Source organism: Tinamus guttatus, unplaced genomic scaffold (assembly GCF_059628265.1).
Source record: "Tinamus guttatus ecotype Peru unplaced genomic scaffold, ASM5962826v1 Tinamus_guttatus_pri_ptg000052l, whole genome shotgun sequence".
Lineage (NCBI taxonomy): Eukaryota > Metazoa > Chordata > Aves > Tinamiformes > Tinamidae > Tinamus > Tinamus guttatus.
In genome coordinates this window covers 8958138-8980952 of record NW_028288586.1, presented here as the reverse complement: position 1 = coordinate 8980952, position 22815 = coordinate 8958138, and the positions used below count along the sequence as shown (strand labels likewise).

Here is a 22815-nt window from a genome sequence, read left to right as displayed (position 1 = left end):
ACATTTCGTTTTGCTACAGACAAGCAGCCATACTTAATACACAGAGATAAAGAATGAGGTAACTTTCTCATCATCAGCTCTTCAGCAAATAGTTCTCTATAATTTTAATAGTTGTTTTAATTCTGTTAAGTATCACTCATCCAATAAATGTATCTAGTCACTCCTGAAAAAAAAACAGGCAAACAAACAGAAAATGCATTACTTAAGTCTTTCTTTCATCCTTTGAACTTTATATAGACCTAGTAAACAAGAGATTGCTATTCTTTATTATTGGGGTAGCTAAAAAAGAAAGCATAGATTTGAGATAGTAGATAGATTAATCTAACTACAATGACTGAATTTGCATTCATTTACAGTGTCAGCTACAGGCTAGAGCTTTTTTTAAATAATATCTATGTTTCTGAATGAAAGAACATTGCAGATTTTGCAAGATAAAGCAAGCACTAAATCAAATCAGAAGTTGTGAGAAAGGCCGTGATGTTCCAGCAGATGACAGAGAAGCCTTCAATCGCTATTCATTTAGCCTTCCTTGCATTCCTTGTGCTCTCAAGAGTGCCTTTGTAAGAAATTATTTAAGTGACAGGAGGTAATAGCTTCTGCTAAGGCTTATATCATGTTACTTTTAGATACTACTAGCATCATGTAAAGTTAGTTAACTTGAAAATCTAGAGTAGATGACCCCTTGGTCAAATTCAGATCAGCATTATCTCTCAAGACCATTGATTTAGCAGAGTGACCTCTTTCTTCCTCTCTTTCCAAGGCAGAATATTTCATCTCTTACACAAAACTTAAGCAAATTATTCATCCACTTATGAACAAGAGTATCTTATTTTCCTATACACTTTAAGCAAAGATTGTAGGACTTGCCCAGTAAGTCTTTAAGGTTGTCTCCTTCTATTGTTATACTAAAAGACTGAGAAAAGTAATACATTCCATGTATTTTGTCAGCAAATTTGACTTTTTATGATTTTCATTCTATTTCTATCCTACAGCCTACCTAATTGCAGCTTAAAATAGGAAAACAGACAGAAGTAAGTCAGAATCCCTATCACGACGACAATCACAGTGATTTTACAGGTTCAGTTTTGGCAAGGAGTTACACTAGGCAAGGAGTATGTGCTCAGTCTTTCCATGACTAACACATCCAGAAAATTGACATTTGTCTTTATAGTTTAATTTAATTGGAAGCAAGCTGAAAGATACTCAAAATCTACAAACAACATGACACAGTTTCTGAATCTGAATTTAGTGTGAATACTCAGTGTGTGAGACAATTACTCCTTTTTTTTTTTTCAGATTCTGTGATTCCTAGGCTCCTCTAAGTTTATTTTATTTGATGTTAATGCACATTTCCAAAGAAAAGACTTCTGAAAGCAGTGCTTCCGTGTCATAAACTTCTTACTACACTTAAAATTAAACAGCAATCACTTATGGTCATGTTCTAGGCAGTGGCACGTTTCAAATACAGTAGTTAACTATATTACGATATATGAGGAACATTAACAAAATTCATCTGGAAATGCCAGGATTGAAATTACTGAAAACCAAATAGATTGGAGATGCGTGCGAAAAGTATTCAGATAAGCTTCTAGAAAACTGAATATGGTTCCCCTAATGGACAAATGATTTCATAACAATATACATAATTTATAAAACTCATCAGTAACCAGCATATCACAACTCTTTTACATCACCTTAAAGAAATAATGCCCAAATGTTGAAAAAAATATAGTATCTCTGAGTTTTACCTTGCTTTCTTTGGTGTAAGCAAGTACTTTGTCTTCTTCTTTTGGGTGAAATAGGAGAGTTTCCACAAAGAAATTAATGGGCTGTTTTTGGAAAGTGGCTCCTTCATCAGTGCTTATGAAAAGACTTTGATCACGATCATTATGGGAAGAACTTACAAGAATTATCTAAAAAAGAAAAAAAAAACATAATATAGATAACAGACTTATTTTTCTCGTATAAACATCAGATTTTGCACATACATTATTTATGAGAATTCTGCAGACAAGAGATTCAAAAGTATCTAAGGAACAACAAGGACCTCCAAGTCTTACTCAACTTCCCTCACCAAATCTGTGAATGTTAAACTCTCTATTTTCTCTTTAGAATCACCAAATTCACTATGGTCCTCACCTCTACTCAAAATTACTACCTTGTATTTTGATCCTCATGAAAGACTCAGGAAACCATGTGCAAAATTCTCAAGTATAACAAAAAGTTGACACTAGTAAAGAATTATTTTTATATATCCATATAAATAAATCACTTCATGTGAGGCTCCTTTTGAGAAAATTAAATCTAAAAATAATCACAGACATAGTGACATTAAAAGAATCACCCAAGAGAAAGAAATGGCCTAAAATATCCCTCCACTGCTACACCATTCTTCTGTTGACACATTTTGGATAAGATGGTAATTCATTTAGATGCAGAAAAATATGTCAGTCATTTATTTGCCTTTCCCTTCATTTAATACTTGGACTCAAACAAAGTAAAAGTCCTAGATGTCCCTGTGTGGACTTCATGGTGGCTTTCAGTAAAAAAGACCGTCTCCTCACCTAACTTAATCCGTCATACTTTCTTAACTCCTTCACCCTTTGTGACTTGCCAGTGCCTTATAGTGTGGTTCTGAAAACGACACAGCGAGGATCCATTTCTATCATCTCTCCTGGACTAGTTTGCAAAGAGAAAGGTGCTTTTATATTAGCCTACAAATACAACATGGATTTTCAAAGGCCACCTGAGCTCTTTTTGTTTCACACTTCAACAGTAATAAAAAGGTGCTGCAATCAAAATATAATGTAAATATTAAACAGATGATGCAAAGGACACCACAGGATCTTGATCACTGTTCTCTGTAGTGGCTGTAAAGTACTAAGACATAAACAGCATCCAGTAATAATATAAACATTTATGTTCAAATACATTAGACAAAACAGAATCTTTTTAATGTAATTACTGTTTTTGAAGTATAGTTGAAGCTGAAAACGTTGGAATTTCTCATGAACTACGCAGAGATGACAGCTGGATTGAGGTTTTTTCTGCTATTACTCTTTAGAAAAAAAATTGTAAATACAATATTTGTAGAATCACACCTTCATAAATGCCATATCTTATTTCTGTTGCAACTAATAGTTTCCTTTTTTTTCTGGCTAAACTATTTAAACTGCATCTGTTTATTTGTATATGTAGTCCAAGTATGTATAGTCCAAGTAAGTTTTGTTCAGAAGCACAACACTGCCCTCAAATTCAGTCTCACCATGATGGGCTCCTTGCATCGCAAGGTGGAGAGGACTGCCCAGTACTTCCCCGTTACCAGCTGCAACTGAGGCACAAAACATCAGCATTTTCCTTGGAAATAAATTAACTCAAACTGTCTGCTTGCTGACTGAGCTATGCTGTGCCAACTCAGATCACATGAGAAAGGACCCGGTGCTGCGTTAAGAGGCCAAGCGGCCTCCACAATGTAGCTGCCCCGGAGCTCATGGTGACACTTGTGTCCAGACACATCCTTGCATGTGAACACGTGGGCACGTAGGCTGGTCACGAGACCCATGCTTGTCCATCCATGTCCTTCCTTGCAAGTGTTGGCCCTAGAAGCAGCATGTCACTAATTCCAGATGGAAAGCTTAATACCTTTGGGTACCGTCTTCTAGTTCAAACAAATCTATCAGTCAGTGTTATCATCTTGATTCTCTGCTGTTAACATCTTTAAAAATGCATACAGCTGAGACAACACATCAGCGCGCCACATTCCCTGGAAAACGCATGGATGGGATGTGAGGGGAATGGTAACCTCTGGACTACAGCGCCATTATCTTGTTTTCTTTCCCTGGCTTAATGGATTTTGTGCTTCCGACAAAACAAACAACAAAAACAAAACCAAACCAAAAAAAAAAGAAAAGAAAAGAAAATTGGGCATTCAACATAATTAACAAATTAAATTTATAAATGTGGGGGTGTTTTTCATTGTTAATGAGCTAAGACTCAAAAAACTGCTTTCAGAGAACAGAAATAAATGCAAGGTAGGGCTCACTCAGTAACATCCTTCTAAAAACTGAAGTCGTAAGCAAAATGCCAAATATAATGAATGTGAACACACTCAGATTTGCTATCATTGCAGTTAAAAAACGGGCTATGTTCCTTTCAGTTAAATCTCAGAGAAGAAAGTTAGCCTAAAGACTGTAGAAATTGAAGCATATGTGGCAGAGCCCCTAACTATACTCTTATCCACACAAGCATCGTAATTCATTTAATAAAATATTTTTGAATTTCACTCAGTGTTCCGATTTATATTTCAGTAGTTTAAATTGATCATTATGCACCAAGCATACAGATCTGCTTCCCACAGCTAATACGCTGGTCGCTCAGACATGCCCGCTGGCGAACAATACTTATGGAAGAGAATCCTCCAGAGAAACTACTGTACCCATGTCAAAAGCTCTCCGTAACAAGTTCTATTTACTCTGTAAGTAGAACAAGTAGCAAACCCTCCCACCAGCAAGAGAGCTTGTGACTAATGCAGAGATGGAACTAGGACATGCTAAGAGAGGAGCTGACTAACTGTGATTGCTGAGGATTTTAACTCAAAATAAATAACTACTTGCTTGAGTGATTTTGGCTTCAAAAATGAGAATAGATTTCAATCACATCTAATCTTCACTTAAACTTCTGAACAACTTTATTTAACATTCCTCCCTCCTGTCAGACTCTAAAAATCTTTTTAGAAAAACTAACTTTGTGTTATGCAGTTTGTCTGCAACCTCATTTCTTAATCTTCCATCAGCTAAATAAACCACAATAGCAATGTGTGTATATTCACATCAGATATGAATAAACAACAATAGTCAAATGGAGGTAGAAGAATGTTTCAAGAGAAATGAGAATGAAAAGAATATGGCCTAGATCAGTGGGAAGTGAGTAAAAAAAAAAGGTCTAGTAGAAATTAAAAATATCATGCATATATATGCATTCCATATATATATATATAATATGCATATATCCCTATATCCATATATATGCACATAAAGTATTCTAGGAAAAAAAAAGCCATGGAGAAAGGAAAAGTTGATGAAAACAGAAGTCAAATAATTCTGGAAATAATGTGATTAAATCCAACTGCTTAATCTCCCTTTCAGAATTGAGTGGTAAATGTGTATGTCTAACTATTCCTTCTACCGGGTGGAACACCAGTTAAACTGAGCCCTGAGAATAAAATGAGTCAGACAGTTTAGGCTGCAAAGTCTTGAGCATAATACTTCCTTTTCCCTACTATTGCCATGAAGAACTGAAATAATTATATTGATTACTGGGGTATCTTAACTGTAGATTGGGCAGCAAGCCAAAGCTGTACTGTAATTTCAAGTGGAAATAAACGCAGAATATTACCATGCATCACTTGCATGGTATTTGAGATATAAATCTCCTCCCTTCAGTTTAGGTCCAATGAAAATCTAAATTCAAGATAAATTTGATCTTAATCAGCACTTTTTCTAATACAGTGCCATCTTTTAACTTGTATTATTTTAGCTTCAGAAGCTGATCTTAACTTTATTTCTTGCTTTAATTTTCATTTCCTTTTCTTTAGTATAAAAAAGTAAAAAAAGAACCACCCCCCCAAATTTTTATCAAAAAGACACATCTAGGCTCACAGTGTAACAGATCTGCCACAGCAGATTTCTGTGGTAAGCAGAGAAAAAGATGATAAGCATTGGTTTGTAATTACATAATCCTGTTTATGGTCTGAAATCAAACCGTGCTCTTCCACAGCACTCCGAACCTGAAAGAAGGAACCCAGTTTTGGCTGAATATGAAAACAAAATGTAGAAACTCTTCAGCTACAGACACTCACTCCTAGAGGGGATGAGTTCTCTGGACCATCTCAGCTAAAACCTTAATGGCACCTCTAATCTTAAACTTATGAGCTGTTCCTGAGAAGGTCAATTAATTTCTATTAAGAAATCTCCAGCAGACCTTGGTGAAGGTGCTCACCTGAACTGGAAATGAGGCTGATGGGCAGCATCTAAACTCTAACTGATACCATCACATAAAACTGCATGTCTATGTACTGTTTCCACCCAATTTTGGACTTAAATCTTCTTGGTAGCAACATTACTGATATTAGGGCAGTGTTTATAGCTCAGCAGCACTACAGTCACACCCTCAGCATTTTTCAGACTAAGTAACTAACTCATCTATTTTTCTTGTTTTTACAATTTACATTATTTATGTGTTATTAGATGTGCTTGGCTGGTGCAGAAATTACTCCAGCTCTTGGTCCTGATCGTAAATGAGATGTTGCTTCTCAGAAGGCATCCATAAAAATACACAAAATGGACTGCCAAGGGTTATGATTTTTATCCTGGATGATATGTAAGACCTGATAACTCAAGAATAGCAAAACGGCAGAGTGAGATCCATTATTCTCATACTTGTGAAAACAATAACTAAAGAATCGACCCAGGGCAACTCCTAACAGAGAATAAAATAAAATGCCATCTCAATAGCAGCTCAATCTCACGGATGTTTTTCTCTTAAAGTGGTCCCCCAAACGACTCCTCACAAATGTTAGTTATTAGTGAATGTGTTTGAACCACAGCCAATTAACAAGAGCTAAAAAAGTAGCTTGCGTGTGCAACTGAACTGCATAAATGCATATTCATGGAATACATACATGAACATACATACATTGCAGACGAATATATTAATGTTTCTTGGTAAGCATTCCCAGCTGCTTCTAGAATTGTTCAGGAAAAGCCTCTTTCAAATTTTCATACAAATTTTCAAGAGATGCATTTCAGAACACTAGCTAGTTTCCATTAAGAACTCCCAGTTTGGAATAAAAGGTGGGAACATTAAGGATGGCTCCCAAGACATATCTGCTATGCTGATCTTATAATCTCAGGACAAAACACAAACTAACATACATACAAACATATAACATAGATACAAAACTATCACATTGGGGAACATAGACTATGGAAACCATGTGTTACAGTTTAGTTTTCCCTGTATTGTGGTCAGCTCATTAATCATTTGGAGTAGCATAGCAGGAACAGTATTATTTATCCAGCACCAACAATATGTTAGGCACTTATGATGGGCAGCGAATCTTAACGGATCAAGATATTAAAATGAGCTGGTTAACACCTGAAGTGGTTGGTAACACAGAAACCAGGCAGAATGGGGAATGAGCAACTGAGCAGGCACCTTGCTTAACACAAAAACGGGATCGTAGCAGCTAGACGGTGAGAAATTGGCTAATATTGCAATAAGACGTGACTGAAAGAACTTAATCTTGAAATAGTTGCTGCTTCTCTAGAGCGTTCACTATACGGGCATCACTTTTAGGGGAAGTTATACACCATAACAATGATTGCACACAGAGAAACAGCTACAAAAGTTCTGATGATGTTCATGACTGGCCCAGAAGTCCTGACCGTCCCTCTTGTTAGCAATCTGCCGGATCACAATAACTGGACACTTCTAAGAGAAGTAATTTCTGTACCGACTCTCCAGGCGATATTAATTACAAATCAATCTTATTAGAGAGGCTAGGATAAGAAAACTTAGACTTCACCTCTCCCTCCATGGAAACCATCTCTCTCACTTCTACAACATGCTGGGATCACAAAATTGTTTGCATTCGGATTAGATAATGGCAGACTGAATTTTCATAAGGAATGATGTGTCCTAAAGGCTTCCAGAGCAATAACTAGAACAGCAGTGCTTTCAGTCCAGGGATTCTACAGAACAGGAGTATACTAAAAAAAAAAAAAAAAGGTATTTCTCTAATATATGGTAAGTCAGAGTAGTGAACACAGAGGTAGAAACAGTCCTCAAAATCTTGGTAGTCCTCTGTTTTATTGTGTTAGTTATACTTGTTTTGCAGGGCTTTTGGAAGACTAGCTGACTCATTTTTGATAGCTCATAGAAAATGCAAAACTCCAAGTGACACATGCATTATTTAATGTCTTCAAAACACAGTATTATTATGATGAATAAGTAGTTAATTAACAAGGATGTATCTTTTAGTATATCCAATGGCTCTCTTCAGTATAGGTTAAAGTAAGACAGGAACCAAAACTGGACCTTTTCCAGAGATTAAGAAACTTAATTTTTTATGGATACTTGTTTTTTGTATGTCTATCTCCACCTCATGTTACTTTTCAGAAAAAGAACTTAAGTTAAAACAGGAGAGTTCTTTGATATTCCCACAAAGTCTAATATTAGCATGGCTATTGCTAGTTCTTGAGCAAAGGTGCTCCTTTCATGTACTGTTTGTAGTTTGTAAACCTAAAGAGACAAAAGACTGGTTTTGAGGTGTTTTGTAGGATGATTTTGCATTAATATTGTCACATATTCAGTATGAAACTAAACCATGTATTCTTAATGCTCTAAGTCAGCAGTTTGACTTTGGGACTGCGCTGGGGGAGGCATACGGCCAGCTCCTGTAACAGCAGGGCAGTGTTCTCTAACTGCTTTTATACTTCCCATAAAATAAGGAAATTCAGCATGACTTGGGAGATAAAATAGGAGTTGTCCTTCACAGCAGAAATGGGCAATTTACTTTCTTTCTCATCGACATCTCCGCAAGCCTTATTGTTTTCCAGACAGAACAGGCACACACTCATCTCTTCAGGCTGGGCATTAGGAGAATTCAAAAAGTTATTTTGCAGACCTTCAGCAAACCTGCAAATCTTTTCTGCCTGAAGACATAACAGAGCAAATAATAAGTAAAATAAAAAATGTTTATGAAACAGGGTAATGGATGCACGACGATGACTGAATATGTGCATTGATGGAAACTAATGAAGAGACAGGTCAAGCCAGTTCCTAGTCTCCTGCCACTAATTTGTTGGCAGCAAAAACAGCACTAAACTTGAACAGAAATTACAGGAATTGTAATTAGTGGATGGGGAGAAAACATGAAAGAAAAAAAGGGCAGTTGCTATGGTTAAAAAAAATTAATAATACTGGATTGATCAGGACCTTACCATCCTGTGCAATAGGTAAAAATCTTTAGTATTGCTCTTGATCTTTTCTGCCTTGCACCCTAAGAATGCTATAGGTGTGCCCTTGGCCTTTCATTATAGCCCGTATCGCTTCCATGAGGCTCCAGGAGAATTTTCTGGGAACACTGAAAACGTGAGCTTTTTTACTGTTTTTCTTTCCAGACATCACTGTGGGAACCTGGCTTTACAGAAATTGTCCCCTCCAGTGCAATTATCCTAAATACTCCACAGATTGCTAGAGCTTTCACAGCCAACAGCCATCCTCTTATGTTCCCTAGATACTACTGCCTACAACTGAGGCATCGTTTTCAAGGGGCTTCTACTCCTTTCTCTCCTGACTCTAGGAAGCACTTCTCATCAGGATGCCAAGCGACTACATTACAACTTTTTAAGAATTCGTAGCGTGTTGCAAAATCATATATATATATATATATGTACACAGAGAAGGTTCAAACAATCAGATGGGATATGTTCAAGCTGGCTGAAGAAGCTGGCTAAAATCACTGAGATCTTTAAAATGCTGCAGTGATTGAGAGAGACTCCTAGAGGCAGGAACAAGATAAACGTTGCGCCCATCTCAGCATCATCTACAAGTCTCTCACCAGCATCTCACATTGTTTCTTCCCATATGTGAAGGGGTAGCTGGTATGAGGAGTTACTGAAGATGAAACCCCCCAGCAGGCACTTGCTTCCTTGCAGAATGGTAGCTACTCTCCTTCATGGAGGTCTGGGTATAGCTAAAGATTGAACAGCTCTTCCCTTCTAAAGCACAGAGGAAAATACGAACTCAGGGGAAGGAGCTGCATCAAGCTACTCTTGCATATGTAAGGCACAGCTCATTGTGTGGTTTTGAAGGGGAAAATGGAAGGGGGAAAGAAAGGGAGGCAGAGTAGCGGAAGCAAGCCCTGCAAAAATAGTAATTATTTTTCACTTGAATTTGTCTATATCTCTATTATGTAGGCTACAAAGCTTAATTATAAAAGCTCTTGCTATTGAAATATTTCCCCTTATCTTTGATACCCAGTCCATTTGGACTGGGAAAAAAAAAAAAGCCCTTGAAAAGCAGAAAGGAAATGTCTTTTAAAGTAATTTTTGGTCCCATTAGGCTGAATCTCATTAATAGAAAAAGGACTTCTCTGAAGAATAGAGCTTTTATATTCAGAGGCATACAGTACTGCTGTGCCTGATTCCAGCAGCACTACAGATAATAAACCTTGTGCCATCAGGGTTTAGATTTTTGCAGTTGTAAAGTATCCTTTTTATATTGAGGTAAGGTTTTCGAAATGCATGTATCTGGCCCTCATTGCTCTTGCTGTCTCCAGGTGTACTGGGGATGGGTGTTGATTGGGGCTCACTGAAAGATGATGGATAAAACATTTTTTCCACTGAAAAACATTGCTTTTCCATAACATTTTTCATGTTTTGCTGAAAATGCCCAGTGGCAGATTTACCAGCGTGATAGCTGAGGTCCATGAGGCAAGCTGGGGGCAGCAGTCCCACTGGGGCTCTTCCCCCTTATACAGATGCGTATTCCGTGGGCCGGGGACTCGGGCTTGGCAAACAAGCTGTTGGAGCACTCACAGGGAACATGGATGCTGGTGTCTTCCCAGTTGAGTGCCATCACTAAACCTTTGCCAATTTGATAGATATTCTCATACACATGAGAGTGAAAAGGCTGAGCGAATGCTCTTATGTTCCCTTAATGGACTTTCAAAATGTAGGGGAAGAGTTATCATTTTTCTGCTTGCATGCAAGCATGTCTTTTTGCATTTTTTAGCACATCTTAATGAGAAGTTAAAAATGAATGGGAAAGAGAGGAAATAAACACTTCTGTTAAAAAATAAACTTCTACTAATCCCCTTATGCCACTTTCAATAACATTTTATTCTTATGAAAAGTTTGGCATTTTTTATTTTATTTATTTTTTTACTGGAAGTGAAAAGATGGGGAGCTCTGTTCTTGGCACTGCACTGTGCTTACAGGCAAATAAAGTATCTAGGAATATTTCAGGAGCTTTCTGTCTTGGCAAAGATATTGCTAGAGAGATTCAGCTATGAGGTATGACTGAAAATCAAGGTTATATACTTGGGGTTTTCTTTTTTGTGTTTTTTTTTTTAATTGTTGCTTTGGTTTTAGCAAAAGCAAATGTACTGAGATCTCAAAATATCAGACCTAAGTTAGTCTTGGGGTACCTATTCTGTTCTTGAGTCAGGAACTTTGCAAACTGGTCATTCCCCAAACTCTGGAATTGATCCCAGCTAGAGTAAAAACAGAAAAACACAACTCGCCCTACTACCAGGTTGGCACTCAGAATTTGTATTAGTTCTTGAGGCTGTAACATGAATTTCATATGTGACTTTATATATATCCCATTTTCTTTGCACTTTCTATCAATACTAACAGGATAGGAATAATAATAATAATAATAAATGTGCTTATTGCAGTATTATAAAAAAGAAATGGAGAAACCACAGAAAGAAATTCAGGAAAGGAAGAACAAAATTTGAACATGTATTAGAACGAACAACTGCATTCTGCCAAAGAAAGGAAGAAAAAATGCCACTCATCAAAATCTCCATGCGAGATATTTTTCTGATTTCAACAGCAAGAGGTATGAGACACCAAATAAGCCATTTGACTGTCTATAGTAGGAAGCAGCCATATTTTAATAGAATTAATGTGACTAAATAAATACAAATACTGCAATTAATTATTAATCATGAAAATAATGTTCATATTAATATTCAGAGTTGTTCTTCATGAAAAAATACCCACTGCAACTTTAAATTTCTGGTTAAACGACCAACCATTTCGGACAGGTCAAAATTCCATTTCATCCAGTTACTGTATGTTACACCCAGGCTTTACTGATGCTTCAGGGGTCTCAGTATCTCAGAGTTAAATTCTATGAAGGAAAAACTGTTTTACTGCTGCAGAGCTGATTTCTAATCTTAGCTATGCAGATGTGTATGTTTTTGATTAGATCCAATGGTCAGCTGGCATGCATAGAAGTAGCAAAAAAAAAAAAAAAAGAAATACAGAGTTTCATGCCTTTAGATCTGAAAAGGCAGTCTTAAGTAACCTGAGTTAGTCAAAGGATAAAATAATCCATCTCAGCTGGTAATTGGCTATTGGTCATCTGGCAGACACAGGGACTGGTAGACATTGGTCTCTGGTGTCACTGGTTTGGTAGACACAGATGGACACGGATGCAGGTGCTGCATCAGAGTTCAGCTCTTGGACTCGAAAGTCTCACGCTTTTACAGCCTCTCCACATCGTTCTCTCGTTTCAAATGAACATAGTCTTTTTTCTAGGTCAAAACTTCTGCCCATCTCACTGCTTTTCCCTCTCCTTGGCCAGTTCTCCTCAAATAATCTGCTATCTTGGCAGACAGGTTGTGTAGATACTGAGAATTATCTACCAAGTTTAAATCCTAGAGTGTCTGTGAGTATGGAATAATAAAAACAAGGGGTAAGCAGGGACTTCCAGAGGTCATCTGGTCCAATCCTCTCCTCAAGGCCTGCCCAGCTGGAGCAGGATGTTTCAAAGTTTGCTTTCTATCCTTTTTCCCTTCCTCAGTCAGTATTAGCAAGGCAAACAACATAGTGTATTTTCTTACGTTTATAAACACTAGCGGTGTCCCCCAGGGGTCAGTCCTTGGTCCAGTCCTGTTCAATTTATTCATCAATGACTCATCAATGACCTGGATGAAGGCACAGAGTGCTCCCTCAGCAAGTTTGCTGATGATACCAAACTGGGAGGAGTAGCTGATACCCCAGAGGGCTGCGCTGCCATCCAGAGGGACCTGGACAGACTGGACAACTGGGTGGTGAAAAACCTCATGAAATTCAACAAGGCCAAGTGCAAGGTTCTGCGCCTGGGGAAGAATAACCCGAGACACCAGGACAGGCTGGGGACCGACCTTCTGGAGAGCAGCTCTGCAGAGAGGGACCTGGGTGTCATGGTGGACGACAAGTTGACCATGAGGCAGCAGTGTGCCCTCGTGGCCAAGAAGGCCAATGGGATCCTGGGGTGCATTAAGAAGAGCATCTCCAGCAGGTTGAGGGAGGTGATCCTGCCCCTCTACTCAGCCCTGGTGAGGCCGCATCTGGAGTATTGTGTCCAGTTCTGGGCTCCACAGTACAAGAGGGATGTGGAGCTGCTGGAGAGAGTCCAGCGCAGGGCCACAAGGATGATCAGGGGCCTGGGACATCTGCCCTATGAGGAGAGGCTGAGGGAGCTGGGCCTGTTCAGCCTGGAGAAGAGAAGGCTGAGAGGGGATCTAATCAGTGTCTATAAGTACCTCAAGGGAGGCAGTGAGGAGGATGGTGCTGGCCTCTTTTCAGTGGTGGCCACCAACAGAACTAGAGGAAATGGCCACAAACTGAAGCATCAAAAGCTCCACAGGAACTTAAGGAAAAAATTCTTTACTGTGAGGGTGACAGAGCACTGGAACAGGCTGCCCAGAGAGGTTGTGGAGTCTCCTTCTCTGGAGATCTTCAAAACCCGCTTGGACGCAGTCCCGTGCCACGTGCTCTAGGTGACCCTGCGTGTGCAAGGGGGTTGGACTAGATGACCTCTAGAGGTCCCTTCCAACCTTAGAATTCTATGATTCTGTGATTCTATGACATCTTGCCCTTTGCTTCTTATGGTTTAATCCACTGCAACTCATGTCTACAGATAGCCACTGATTAAAAGCAAGGAATATTTATAGTCTTTCCTATCAACTGTATTTGGGGTAATGTTGCTAAAGCCTCGTGAGCACCATCCAACTCACTGTGTTACAACGCAACCGATTGTGCAGAGGACAGTGCGAGTTTGCCAGGAAGATTGAGGCATAAAACCACAAACATTAGGAGTTACAGAGAGCCTCTTCCACATAATTAAAAGTTAATTAAAAGCCATCAGTATAATCTATATCCAGAAAAAAAAAAAAGTCGCCTTTTGTCATTTATACGAGTCTCCTGAATGAAGCACTCAGATGAGAGTGCAGTCCATTCCAGAAAAGTAAATAAAAATCACACAATAATCAACAGCCTGTCCCAGGTGGCATACTAATCTACTAACAGTTCTTGATAATTTACTGCAAGTTGTATAGTGTGGTGACAGGCAGGCAAAGAAAAAAAAAAAAAAGGAGACAATTATTTACTCTCCTCCCATTCAAATCTACCTTGCTTCATCAGCTTGCTCTGAGATATTTCTTTGAGAGAATTAATAGGGCGTCCGGAAAAAGGTTTTAGAGGAAAAGGCTATGGCTAAATTATTGCTATCAAAAACAAAAGGGTCTATGTGACATACAAAGATATTAAACATGCTACATGTATCAAAAAGCCTCCTTTAAGAAGAGGGACTACACAGGACTGTATCTAGTCTTCCCAAATTGCCTAGAACAGATGTTTGATGCTTGTAGAATAATCTCGCTTATTAATTTGTCTGATTGCTAAAACAATATATGTTTAGACAGAACTAAGGGAGCCTAAATCAGAATGTTTCCAAAAGTAGTAACCAAGATTCCTGTCAGTTTTAGCTGCATCACTGAGGGTGATGACTGGGAAGGCAGCATTAACACTGCAGTGGGAATTCATAAACAGCAGCCATGGGATCACGTTGTCCGAAACGCAGCCAGCACACCTACCGTCTCAGCTAAATTTTCAAAAGGCATCAGCACATTTTAAAATCTGTTTCTCTGTCAGTCTGATTACAAGTTGCCCAGGGCAAGATTGTCTCTCTCACATCGCTCCGCAGTTCCTTTGCCTGTGGGTACAGGCGTGATATAAGCAAATAAATACAGCTGCAATAAAACAGACCAACTACGAGGACGACTCTGAAGTGCTGCATTTTTAGAACTCACATATGTACATTTTTAACTTCTAAGTAAGAACTTGGCCTTTGACAAGGCCATTTTTGATGACCTTTAATGTTTATATTATATTCATTAAAATTAGCTACACGCTGCCCTTGTTTCCACTGTCACACCAAGGAAGCAGCTCCCTTGTCAGGGGCTGGAGATACCAACTAAGCACCAGAGGTCCCCAAGAACCCATCATCTTCCTTCACGCTCTCTGTGTTTTTCAGGGATGTTAAACCTATACCTTGCGAACTGCCCTGCCTGCTGAAGGACACGTTTTGAGTGCCTTTCCCAAAGTTTAGCACCAGGCAGGAGTTTTCAGTATCCTGGAGTTATGAATGTGACTTTGCAAACAATCCAGGACTTGTTTTGCAAGGAGGCAGTGGGTATTAATGAAAGGTTAGGTGTGATTCAGGTTGTTGTAACTGCTGCAGCCAGAGAAGGAGAAAGAAAAACAGCAAAATGCAGGTTCACGCCTGAACAAGCTGCCACGGCACCATCCTAACTGACAATAATCACGGCAAGACATCAAGAAGCTGAACTGCTCACCTGGAAACAAGCTCAGATTAAGAAACGTCAGATTGGCCGCAGCCCATTCTAAACAGAATGAAACAAGAATTTGAAGCTATTTTTTTCCCCCTGGAGTGGCCCCTATCACTTCTGAGGAATGGCAAATCACTGCAAGCTCCTAATAACGTAGCCAACCTGCCAAGTCTTGTACAAGACCCGCTCACCTGGTTCCCATGTGGGGCTCCAAGCTGCAGGGCTGGTGCAAGCCCTGGAGAGCTGCCTTTCCTCCACACTGACCAAGGAGACACAGCACTGCCCTGAGCTGACACGCAGCTCTGCAGACGCTGAACATCGGGGGTGCTCACAAGTTCCTCTGGGGAACACGGCCCAGGCCATCAACCCAGCCAGACTTGCCAAAACCCAACCAGGCAGAGCAGCTGGAGCAAGACACGGACATGTTTCTAATACAAAACAGTCGCCGAGCTCTTTCTTATGCATGCTCAAATTCACTATCAGTGAATATGTTTCATCTCTGCTTAGTGGGATGATCTGTGAACACAGAATTAAGTTTATACATGGGAGTACTTATAGAGATAGGAAATCTACAGGCGCTATAGATGAAGCATCTTTCACTGAACTGGAGCCACATGGCTCAGTATAGCCCTGATTTGACTTCCAACTGAAACTAAATTTATGGCAATATTATGTCTTAACCTCACTGAACTATGACTGCCTCACATTGAGGCATTTCTCACAAATACATGAAATACTCTGCTAAATTTTACAGCCTAACCACATGTTCATATAATAAGCCATTAACCAGTAAATTGAGAATGGAGTAAGTCTGTACATGTCTGCAAGGCATTAGAAACATTCATGAGATGCAGATCATTTTACAGTAAGAATTTCAAGTTTGCATTGTCATTAGTATCCAAGATTTACCATGCTCATGTTGCGATTTATGTCCTTTCTTTTTCCCCAACAAACAGCACACCTTTTCAGTTGTCTGTGCTATTCATGTCTCAGGGAAACCACAAGTTGGAAAACTATTTTTGAAGGGGAAGGAGAAGTAGTAGTGTAGGTTATAAGCAATTTAAACAAGTAACATTCATATAAGTACGTCCATCAAACGTTAAAATAATGTCTGTGCTCTATTAGATCTGAGCCTGTCAGGAAAGCATTTGATGTTCAGTAGTTCTCATTTTGAAACAGAATAATGTGATAATGTGATATTCTGAAATGTCATATAATGACAATTTGTTTGTTTTTACATCAATACACTTTCCTTTATAACTTTGGAATGCATTACAATATTTGCATCTTTTGCCCAAATACAGATATTGTATTTTTAGATCAAATATTCAGCTGTGACCTTTATTAGTCCCTAATCCTTTTGTTAAACATAAGAAAAAAAAACTTCACAAGGTTTAATTCACCGAAGAAATATCTTTTGCATGAAAGTGATGGTAACAAAGCAATTGGCTGTGAATAGTGTAACATAATGCAAGCTGACAAGGTACAGGAACAGTTTCCCAAAGCACATCACATTACACAAATGCAGATCACAGTTGCAAAAATCACACAGCCTTTTCGAAACAGAACACTTACAATGAAATCACACGCTCACAAAGTCGTCCTCCTCAACACAAGACCTTAAAGCTAATGAGTAAGTCCACTTGTTTTTCTACGTTTTCTACCATTTCTGCTGAAATTTACACTCTGGAAAAGGCAGGGCAGAAATGCCTGCTGCTCCATTTAGAGACCAGGACGGTATGAGAAAGCGTTGGATAGCCTAAACAAGTTTCATCAGAAGACGGCTGTTGGATCTTAACAGATCCAACATGTATGTAACATGATGGGCAGGCAGCTAAAATGGGTGTTGAAGAGCCAGGATTCCAAGCTATTTCCCCAGATTGCCCCAAGAACTCATTATAACACCCGCAAGAATGTACACGTCTCTGTGCTTTACAATACCTGGTAACACAATGGGGATAAGACACAGGTGCATTCCAGGATTAAGATGATGGTATTAGAACACAACTTATTCTTAAGTCTGTCCTCTCTCCAGATACTTAAAATAATCTACTACTTACTCCTATGAGGAAGTGTAAATAGGTTGCATTCTGTGTGTTCTTCTCATCTTCCATATCCATCTTTTGACCACTTAATATGAAATTATTATTGTAATGCACATTGAACAACATCAGTGCACCATTAAGCAATCTAATAACAATAGAACAAGAGAACAAGCAGCATGGTGAAGAGAAATAAATAATTTTTGTCCTGTCATTAAGACATCCCAAAAGCACATTTTCCACACAATAAGTATAACTCCATCCACTCAACCTGACACTTTGTTCTAGACATGACAGAGCCAAATGTACAGACTAATAAATCCACTTAAAGCTCAGGCTAACATATATAAATCTTTATGCTAAGTAATAAAATCTATTCCTATAAAATTTGGTTCAATCACACCTGCCAATGAAAAATTACAGCTAGAGTTACAAAGTCCAGATCTATATTTGACTTTTCTTTTAAAATAATAATAATAATAATAAAGCCAATAAGATACAGGAGACAGGGACCTATATAGTCCTGCTTATACATATTAATGCATAAGATTGTTTACTGAAATTAGAAATTCTTTGTTTCTGCAGCCATAAAAGGCTGCAGAGTCCAGTTTGTTGTGTTCAGAAACACAACAGTTCTGCACAACAGGCTGCAGAGTTCAGTTTGTTGTGTTCATTGTGTGCTGAAGACAACACTTTGTGGTAAGTGTCTTGTAAGTGTCTTTTTCAGAGGAGTAAGAGCTCAGGTCTTGGAGCTCTTTTAACCTTAACAGCACATCAGTATTTGCAAGATTATCCTCACCTTTATTTTCATGACTTGCATATTATAAAGAGATGCTAAATACAACACACAGTGTTATACTTGTATTAACAGTCCCTAACAATTTTATACTTTTTTTTTCTCATTTGAAAGTTAGCTAATAGACCTATTTTTAGATCTAGTAATTACCACTAGTATTCTCACTCTGAGGTAACATAAGCAGAATTGCAGCATTCCTCACAATTCTACAAATTCTAAAAGGCCTGTACTCAGATTACTCAGTAAAAAGGAATCACAAGTCACATCATGTCACATCATGCTAAGAAGAAATCAGCATAAACTGTTCTTTGCCTCAGAAAAAAAAAAATCTCTTCATTAGAGTTGGGAATCTACCAGTGGTATTGGACGCCGCATCAGACTATTTGTATTAATGCAAAGACATATGGCAATGAAAACCCGAGAAAATACATTTCAAAGAGGCACTTATGCAGTTTCCATCACTTTTGCTAAAATATGAGCCACTAATGAACACACATACTGCCGGAGAACACAAGAATGAGAAGGCACCTGGCAGGTGAAACAGAGGACAGGAGCTCAGCAGTGCGACGTAGCTTGCCTGCAGACCAAACTCTGGGAAAAGTTTGATCTTTGCAAAGACAAACTTCACCCTGAGGACTAGGGAATAATACAATAATACAGGACTTTTATATCCATTGATGTCCACTGCAAATAAATATATAAAAACATGATTTTTCAAATAGCACCAAGTTATCAAACTACTTTCTTAATCTCCTTTACTCTCTTCATGCATCGTCCTTGTGCTCTACACATTCCTTTAGAAAAAGCATATGTTTCCCTCTACTCCTGTAGCTCACAAGTGACTTTAGACATCTTCAACATCCCAGCTGATCCCACTGCTGAATTTCAGAGTAGAGGACAATTCTGGCATGTACCAGATACCAAAGCAACCCCAAAGCCATTGAATGGTAATGGAACATATGTACTAATGTCACAGCCACCTGAGCCTTATTTGGCTATTATCAATCAACCAACAAGGCTAACTGACCAGCTTCTGAAAGTGCAAAGGAGGCTGACTGTGTGAGAACACACACTGTGATAGCAAAACATGGGAGTCAAATACAGGGGAGCAAAATCATTCCAAGACTTACATTATTTTGCTTTTACCTGCAAAACAAATGTACAAGACCTATTTTAAGAACTCTCAAAGATTTTTTCTTTTTTCTGCTTGAGAAATATAATAACTCGGAGTGGGTTTTATGCAATTTATCTAGACAAAAATCTCAGTGCAGTCTTACAACTCCTGCTGCTGCCAAGTAACCACAGGAGATATCATCATTATCTACACTGAATAGCTGAATTCTCTCAAGTCATAAAGAACTGTAGTTAAAGAATGATTGGAAAGTGTCAAAACTTATCTTTGGACTGGCTACCAAAATGATTATTTTAATCACCTCAAGAGAAATATTAAAAAATGCCAAAGACAGAAAAGATCTTTCTTCCTAACTACCACTCTGTACATAAATAATTCCACCATGCCAAAGCTAACTCCATCAAGCTAAAAGTTGTAACTTCCAGTTCATTATGGGCAAGAGGGAGATATTAAGGAACAGCTACTCCCTCTCTCCATCCCCAAAACTCAATAACTGAATCTTTAAATCTGCCAAGGACTATGCCAAGACAAATTCCCCAAGTGGAATGGATGAATTATCCTTCCTTTTCTTAGCACAACGATCTCTGAAAAACCATATTTCTTCACAAAGAAACAGAACAGTAATATCTACCAAACTGGATTTCTATTTGCCTTTTTTTTTTCTGTACCACAGATGCAAACAGAATCCCAGGTTTATCCTGAGAACTTGAAGTTTTTTCCCCACAAATCTTTTCCTTTCCTTCTATTGGGCTTCCTTATAATTATGTCCAGAACAGAACGTGTTAGCTTTTTTCACAGACACATCTTCGTTTTCTGTTTCCATTAGCTGCTCTTACCAGCTTCACCTGGCTGCCCACGATTCAGACACAACTACTTCTTTAATGCCTCTCACGTTGGCTGATCTGGACGTGCAATGAGGGGAGCCACTGTAGGTTTCTCAGACTGACTTGGCTGAATTGACCGTTGGGACAGCTGCTTCCTGAACCACTTGTCCAAAAACATCCCCAGGACCTACAGCTTCCTGCTCCCGCTCTGCCTTTCTCTCCCAGCTGCTGCAGCGCTCCCGATTGCCTTGGAGCAACTCCTGCTTGTCCCAGTGCCCTGGCTTGGACCTTCCTGGTCCTGAATCCAACGCTCTGCTCTTCCTCCCCCACTGTCCCCCAGATCTGTCCCTCACAGGGTTGTGGAAATATCAACCCTGTCAGAGCTGGGAATGCATGCAGGGCATTTCCAGTGTCAGTCAAGAACTGAACACCACACACTTCTCAGTTTCATGTATTTATTCTAGTTAATGGCAATTACAAATCTGCTACCTGTTCGCCTCATGTGCCATTAACACCAATTGCCAGCACTTTGGCAATATTGCTTTAGGACACCTTATGGTATCCTAATGTATCCTTATGGATAATAAACCATTTTGTTTCTCTCAGATGAAACAGAAATAATAGTTTCTGATCAGCTGTTCTGTCACCTAGGGATTCTGTTTAACAAAATGACCCATGTTACTTTTGTTGGGGAAGTGTCAATTATGAAAAGCTTCATTAAAAAGAGAGGACAAAGGAGCAAGGCAGAAAAGCCCTTTGAGAAAGTTGGGCTGTCAGGTTTTCTCTGAGGGAAGCACCAGTTCTTTTCTCCGTACTGTGAACTGAATTATATTTGACATTTATTCCAGTTCAAACCTACCTAAAATTTACACAGTCAATCAACATTCATTAGAGTCAAGAGCAGGGATTTCTTAAAGTGCTTTTCTCTTCCGAATTTCACCCCCACAGATCCTCCTTCAATAAACTTCCTAGTTCGACCTCTACATGAGAGAACTTTTTTCTGAGCTCTGTGCATGGAATATGTCTTTTCAGCACACCTTCTGACGGCAGCAAGTACCCCCGACACTTCAGAGATGAGGATAATTGAGAGAGAGAGATTGATGTTGATTTATAGCGGACATAGATGTGCACCGCTGCCCTGCGCTGGACCTGCTGAAGCCTTTGCAATAGCAACCTCCTGCTATTGACTGTCATGGTTTTAAGCAAGAGTTCAAAAGGTTTAGCATTTGAGAGTGCTCTCCTGCCTCCCCGGTTTCTACCTCTTGACCAAGCCTGGATAAGCTTTCACTTGTATGGCAGGTTGTGAATTTACAGATCAGACAGCGGAATGAAGCCAGAAGTGCTCAGAAAATGACCAAGCTGCATTCGGTGCTACAAACCTTGATTACAACATGATGGTATTAAGCAATGTTCCTGTTCACATGCAGGGCATGCCTGAAAAAGCTGAGTGAAGAAGCTGAAGAATTAAACACTTATTCTCTGCTTCGGCGATATATTAGAGACAACGAAGCCTTGTAAGAAAAAGCATAAAATGCTTTTCATGTGTGCCTTAATATTAAAGCAGAAAGCAGAGATGGTGATTAAATATATCTACTGAAGCATCCATTTGTTGAGTGAATCGATTGAAAAGACAGACAGCCACCCATATGTATACAACTGAGTCACTTATGCATTGAATTATTGACACCAAAAACATTTTAGAACCTCTAATTTGCCATAAAAAAAGAGTAGCTTTGCTAACTATAAAAAAAATCACATATTCACAAATTTTAAGACCAAAATGGGCCACTACGGTCTATTTTATGACTCTAACGCTGATGAAACTGCATGCAATAGCACCATAGATTTCAATGTCTTTTATATTAGCATAATTTTACTGGCTTGCTGGCATGTCTTTGGCTCTCTACTATTTATCTATTTAACGCTATGCTGTCTGTAATTGTTACATTAAAAAAAAATCATGTGAATTAGAACCTCAAAATAATGCGATTTTATTTCCTAGTTTAGAGTCCTGTGAATCCTTTTGTTGCAAGACCTTATTTGATCTGCTGAAGGAGAATGACCCAAGGATCAAGGGGCTATAGATAGTCATACTAACACCATCCTACTCAATTTCACCACAAATGAATGCCCTGTGGCCCTGCAGCATCACACAGGAACAGTTTAGGTCTTATCAAGACATACTGGGACACAATTAGTATCCAAGGAACCTGAGTGCATCCCTGCATTAATGGAATCATATTTCAACTGATAAAAGACCTATAGCTGTCAAGGAAGAGTATTACCTACATTAGGAATGGCAGCAATAGCTGTGAGAAATAAATGGTGTTCTTAAGTATGCAATATTTTTTGCCTGTGTTTTATTTCCAAGTGATTTTTTAGTCCCGTTAATGACACCAACACAATGAACTACTTGGTGTACATCATCCAGACCTGAATTTGCCACTCATGTAAACAAGCATACGAAAACAGTTCACTTAAATAGTTCCCTTCTCTAACCCGATCACAACTAAAGACCTCTGGACAATCGTCCCCCAACAGCCCAACCGGCTGTAGGAGAACACCTGGCAAACAAACTCTCATGGAAAGATGCCAGATACGTATGGCTG

The 22815-nt window shown here is 38.9% G+C and overlaps 1 protein-coding gene across 1 annotated transcript in view; it reads right to left on the bottom strand.

Moving 5' to 3' along the window:
- Positions 1–22815, bottom strand: part of SORCS2 (sortilin related VPS10 domain containing receptor 2) — a 493766-nt gene that overhangs the window by 94893 nt on the left and 376058 nt on the right. The window contains 1 exon segment of the mRNA XM_088539999.1: positions 1749–1913. Coding sequence (XP_088396125.1) covers positions 1749–1913 — 165 coding nt within the window.